This window comes from Antrostomus carolinensis, unplaced genomic scaffold, assembly GCF_000700745.2.
Source record: "Antrostomus carolinensis isolate BGI_N321 unplaced genomic scaffold, ASM70074v2 scaffold51771, whole genome shotgun sequence".
Taxonomy (NCBI): Eukaryota; Metazoa; Chordata; class Aves; order Caprimulgiformes; family Caprimulgidae; genus Antrostomus; species Antrostomus carolinensis.
In genome coordinates this window covers 1-5,080 of record NW_010297202.1, presented here as the reverse complement: position 1 = coordinate 5,080, position 5,080 = coordinate 1, and the positions used below count along the sequence as shown (strand labels likewise).

At 48.2% G+C, this 5,080-nt stretch overlaps 1 protein-coding gene across 1 annotated transcript; it reads left to right on the top strand.

The window, feature by feature from the left end:
- Window positions 1-408: 408 nt before the first annotated feature.
- Window positions 409-1,792, top strand: GFOD2 (Gfo/Idh/MocA-like oxidoreductase domain containing 2). The gene has a single exon (XM_010178493.1). The coding sequence runs from the start codon at window positions 460-462 to the stop codon at window positions 1,300-1,302; it is 843 nt and encodes a 280-aa protein (XP_010176795.1). The 5' UTR covers window positions 409-459; the 3' UTR covers window positions 1,303-1,792.
- Window positions 1,793-5,080: the final 3,288 nt, after the last annotated feature.

Below are 5,080 nucleotides of genomic sequence, written 5' to 3'. Positions count from 1 at the left end.
ACTGAGAGGAGATCTCCTGGGGGTCTAGAACTTCCTCCCAAGGGGAAGAGGAGGGGCAGGCGCTGATCTCTTCTCTCTGGCCACCAATGAATGCCAGGAGCAGAGGGAATGGCAGGAAGATGTGGCAGGGGAGGGTGAGGTTGGCCATGAGGAAAAGGTTCTTGAGGCAGAGGGTGGTGGAGCACTGGAACAGGCTCCCCAGGGAGGTGCTCATGGCACCAAGCCTGACAAGATTCCAGCAGCATTTGGCCAAGGCCCTCAGGGACATGGTGTGAATGTTGGGATTGTCCTGTGCAGGGACAGGAGTTGGGCTCCATGATCCTTGTGGGTCCCTCCCAGCTCACAACATTCGACGATTCAATGATTCTATATATTTCTTTTTTTCTTTTAATTTGTGCTGCAGGAATAGGGAAGAATGTGATCTGTGAGAAAGCTGCTACCTCTGTGGATGCCTTCAGGATGGTCACAGCTGCCAGGTATTACCCGAAGCTGATGAGCATCGTTGGCAACGTTCTCCGTTTCTTGCCTGCCTTTGTGAAGATGAAGCAGTTGATAGAAGAACACTATGTGGGCAATGTGATGATCTGCGACGTACGAGTCTATGGGGGAAGCCTGCTCAGCCACAAGTACAACTGGATCTGCGATGAGCTGATGGGGGGAGGTGGTCTGCATACAATGGGCACCTACATTATCGACCTCCTAACTCACCTCATTAGCAGGAGAGCAGAGAAGGTCCATGGTTTGCTCAAGACTTTTGTGAAGCAGAACACAGCTATAAGCGGGATCCGCCACGTCACTAGCGATGACTTCTGCTTTTTTCAGATGCTAATGAGCGAGGGTGTCTGTTGCACTGTGACTCTCAACTTCAACATGCCTGGATCATTCCTCCATGAAGTCATGGTTGTTGGGTCTACTGGTCGCCTCATAGCTCGTGGGACGGACTTGTATGGGCAGAAAAACACTGCGCTCCAAGAAGAACTACTGTTTACAGACTCTCTGACTGTCAACAAGGGCCTTTTAGATAAGGGGTTTAAAGACATCCCGCTGCTGTACCTGAAAGGAATGGTGTACATGGTGCAAGCCCTGCGGCAGTCTTTCCAAGACCAGGAAGACCGTCGGACGTGGGATCATAAACCTGTCTCCATGGCAGCCTCTTTTGAAGATGGTCTGTACATGCAAAGTGTAGTAGAGGCCATCAAGAAGTCCAGCAGGTCAGGGGAGTGGGAGGCTGTGGAGGTGATGACCGAGGAACCAGATGCCAATCAAAACCTCTGCGAGGCGCTTCAAAGAAATAACTTATGAACGTTCCTGCTTTGGAAAATAGGACGGTTAACAGGTCTGGCTACAATGCAAAAAACCTCTCCGTTTTTAAGATACGTAGATTCTTATTTAATAACTTGAGTTCCTTGGGTTTTTTTAAACGTGTAAAATATGTCGTGTTCTGATAGAAACTGTTCGGATTGAAATCGTTTAAAGAGTTTTAAATGTTTCCGTTTTTTTGCAAACGGTTAATTTTTGTCTTGGAGACTGGTAGGAAAACTTGAATTGCCCTTTGCACTTGCAGTGGCTGAAGTGAAGGCTGGGACCTCTGCCATTGCCTGGCTTGGAAAGGGACACAACCCCTGTTGCACAGGTCGCTTATTTTAACAATTTTGACGTGAGAGCGCATAGAGCAAGATCAGGGAGTATTTGGTGTTCAGATGCCTTTTCCTTCTCTCTTGGAGACTGATTAAGTTTTACTCCTTGGTTTGTGAGATTTTTGTACCACAGTTTGGTGATGTAACAGATCTCTCAACTCCTATAGGACAAAATTTAGAAGGAATGGATTAAAGTCACGTAAGGATCAGCATTTTGGCTTCCTGCACTTGGCAAATCTCTTTCAAATTCCTTTACATTGGTATTTTATTTAAATGATGCTATAAATTGTCTGTTGACAGTGTCTTGTCAGGAAAATCTTCAGGAAGTCTGTGATGATTTATGCAATTCTTCCTTACCTGTAGACCTTACTCCTTCTACTCAAGAGGCTGCCTGCATCCAGCAGCTTTTCCCCTAAGCTCCGTGTCCGTCGGTTGTGTTTACTGCCTGGCAGCACCGGTGCCGTGACTGCGGGGCCACGTTCTCATTCCTGTGACTGTTAATAAATAAAGGCCTCCCAGGGTCACAGCATTTCCACGGTGTCGTGGGTAATGAAGTTGTACAGCATTAACCTTCCAGGGACTTGAAGATGGAAGTCAGGAGGTATTTCCTACCTCTTGTAACGTGCTGGCTGGGTAATTGTCACACTACACGCATCCTGATAGTTGAAAGAATGGGGACTGAACTGTCATGGGTAAGTCTGCTCTTGATCTCAAACACTGGATATTAACCCTCTAGCCCTGCCCATCCTCACGCCCTCCTGCAGCTTGTGTCCAGGGGAGAGATCTGTTGGCAGATCAAGGGTGGAAGTTCATTCCACTTAAGAAACGTTCCTCTCTGAGGCAGGTATGCGGAAGGGATAGTCCAATTTTACTACATTTATTTTGTGTACTTGAAAGCTTTTTTTTTTTTTAAATGTATTTCCCACTAAATTGTAACCCTGTGTATTTATGTGTATTAACCTGCAAACTGCTGTTTCATAAGCTGGTCCTTCCTGAAAAGTATCTTGTTTTCTACAGAAATAAAAAGTTGTGTTTGTTGAGGGCATTCTTTATGCAGCTGTGTGCTTGTGTTTAATTTGCTCAAGCTGAAACTGTCCTAATAAATGTGAAGAGGAGAGACATACAGCTGGAGCTCAGTACCTGTTGAGTCCTTCCCTCCTTCTGTGCTCTTTTGCTGCCAGCTGGCCAGCTCGGGTGTGCAAGAAGCTCTGTGGTATCTAGCAAAATAGCTCTGTGCTATCCTAGCATCATCCATTTATCACCAAGGGAAAGTAAGTCACAGAATCGTAGTGGTTGGAAAAGACCTTTAAGTTCATCAAGTCCAACCATGAACCTCACACTGCCAATCCCACCTCTAACCCATGTCCCTGAGCACCTTGTCTGCCCACCTGTTAAATCCCACCAGGGATGGGGACTCCACCACCTCCCTGGGCAGCCCATTCCAATGCATGAGAACTCTTTTGGTGAATAAATTTTTCCTCAGATCCAACCTAAACCTCCCTTGGTGCAACTTGAGGCCGTTTCCTCTTGTTCTATCACTTGGTACCTGGGAGAAGAGACCAACTCCCACCTCTCTCCACCCTCCTTTCAGGGAGTTGTAGAGAGTGAGAAGTTCTCCCCTCAGCCTCCTTTTCTCCAGGGTCCCACCAGAAGAAATGGGTTGAAGAGAGAAATCTCTGGTGCAAATCCCACCAGAGATTTCCCATCTCTTTGCTGTTTCCCTCAGCTGTGGAGCTGCTGGTTTTGGAGATCCTCTTTCCTATCTCAAACTTAGCCTGTCAACTTTTGTGATTAACAGGTTCTTTATTTTTCTGCCTGACTCATCATAGAAATTGCTGGAAGACCAACTAAGAAGCAGAATCCCCACAGTATGGATGGAACCACTTTCTTTGCTCAGTGTGTAAATCAGGTATTTACCTTTGGGTATTTACTTTCAACACGTTAAAACTCTTGATAGAACCAAGTCTACCGCCGTGCTGTTGTAGAGGGTAGGAGTGTGGCTGCTCCCGTGCTCCGCGCAATCTCATCTCTGCTCTGAGCTGGATGGGAAAAGCACATGAAATTTATTCCCTGTTCCCAGCTGTAGCAGGTGGAGCAGCGAGAGCTGAATCTCTGCAGACCTCCCTTTACAGGTAGAGGACTGGTGTTCCTCAGCCATAGCTCTGAGTGTCTCATGTCTGTGATGTCTATGTGCTATGTAAAGCAGGTGAGATCATATCTCCCGAGTTCACCTGGAAGCGGCCACCTTTGTTCAAACAGAACAGCTCTGGCTTATCTCACGCCAGTTTTGGATCTGTTTTGAACTGAGGACCTTCCTTTGTGCCTTTGTCAGTACATTTGTACTGGGCAGAAAATCCTAAGATACAACTACTCCTGCAGGAGAAGGAAGCACAAAACATCTCCAGATGATCCCAGTGAAGGAAGGAGGGTGCTAAGGCTCCTGAGTGAGTAAGAGACCTGACCACAAAAGCATCCAGAGAGGTGAAACAGACTTCTCATAGGCTGGCTACACCCCCAGCCCCCAGCTGCCCTGCACAGGCAGAGTGAGATGGTGGCTCCTTTGGATGCAGCAGGTCCCTGTTGTGGAGTCCAGGTTCTCCTGTGCCATCCCTGTTGGTCTAGCACTGAAGAGTGGAAGCACCTGCTGGTTGGTGCTGCTCACAGAGCAGGATCTGGCCACGCTCTGCTGGCTGCCAGACTGAAAGGCAGCACCGCATCATCCCCTCCCGTGTCCCTGCGTGGAGTGTTCTCCAGCAGCTGCTCTCAAGGCTGGTCCCCAGCCTCCTGCTTTTCACGCACAAGGAAGGGATGACAGCACACACATCCTCAGGCCAAGTGATGTGCAGGTATATTTTATAATGAAACATTGTAGGGGGGGGTTTCAGGCGAATCAGGTTCTCTGCAATGAGGGGAAAAAACAAACCAAACCAATAAAGCCACAGCTGTTTGTGTGGGCCAGGTGATGGTCACCACCCTGCAGGTCAGGCTGTAGCCAAACAGAAAGCTGTGGGGCTATTTATACTGAGGAAAGAGCTGTGGTATCAGGTGAGCTGTGTATCTGAGCATCCTATCAATATCAACCTGCATGGATGTGTCATCCACTTCTGGTGCTGGGATCTCCGGAGCACTCTGGGCCCAGGTATCTGCAAGAGAAGTGAGTGCATCAACAGCCCTGCCACCTCCTGGGACACAGGCACCAGCAGTGTGGGTGGGACGAGCGCTCTGGGGCTCCAGTCTGACCTCCTGCTTGGAGCAGGCCTGTCACCAGATCCAGCTGAGGCTGGCCATGGCTTTGTCCCACCAAGCCTTGGAAAAAAACTCTGGGACCTGGAGACTGCAGTCAACTGAAGAGGGCTGTCCTAAGTGTTTGTACTAAGTTGTTGTCCTAAGGTTGTTGTTAGGTTGTCCTAAGTTGTCAGTACTAGGACCAGTATTATTCAATA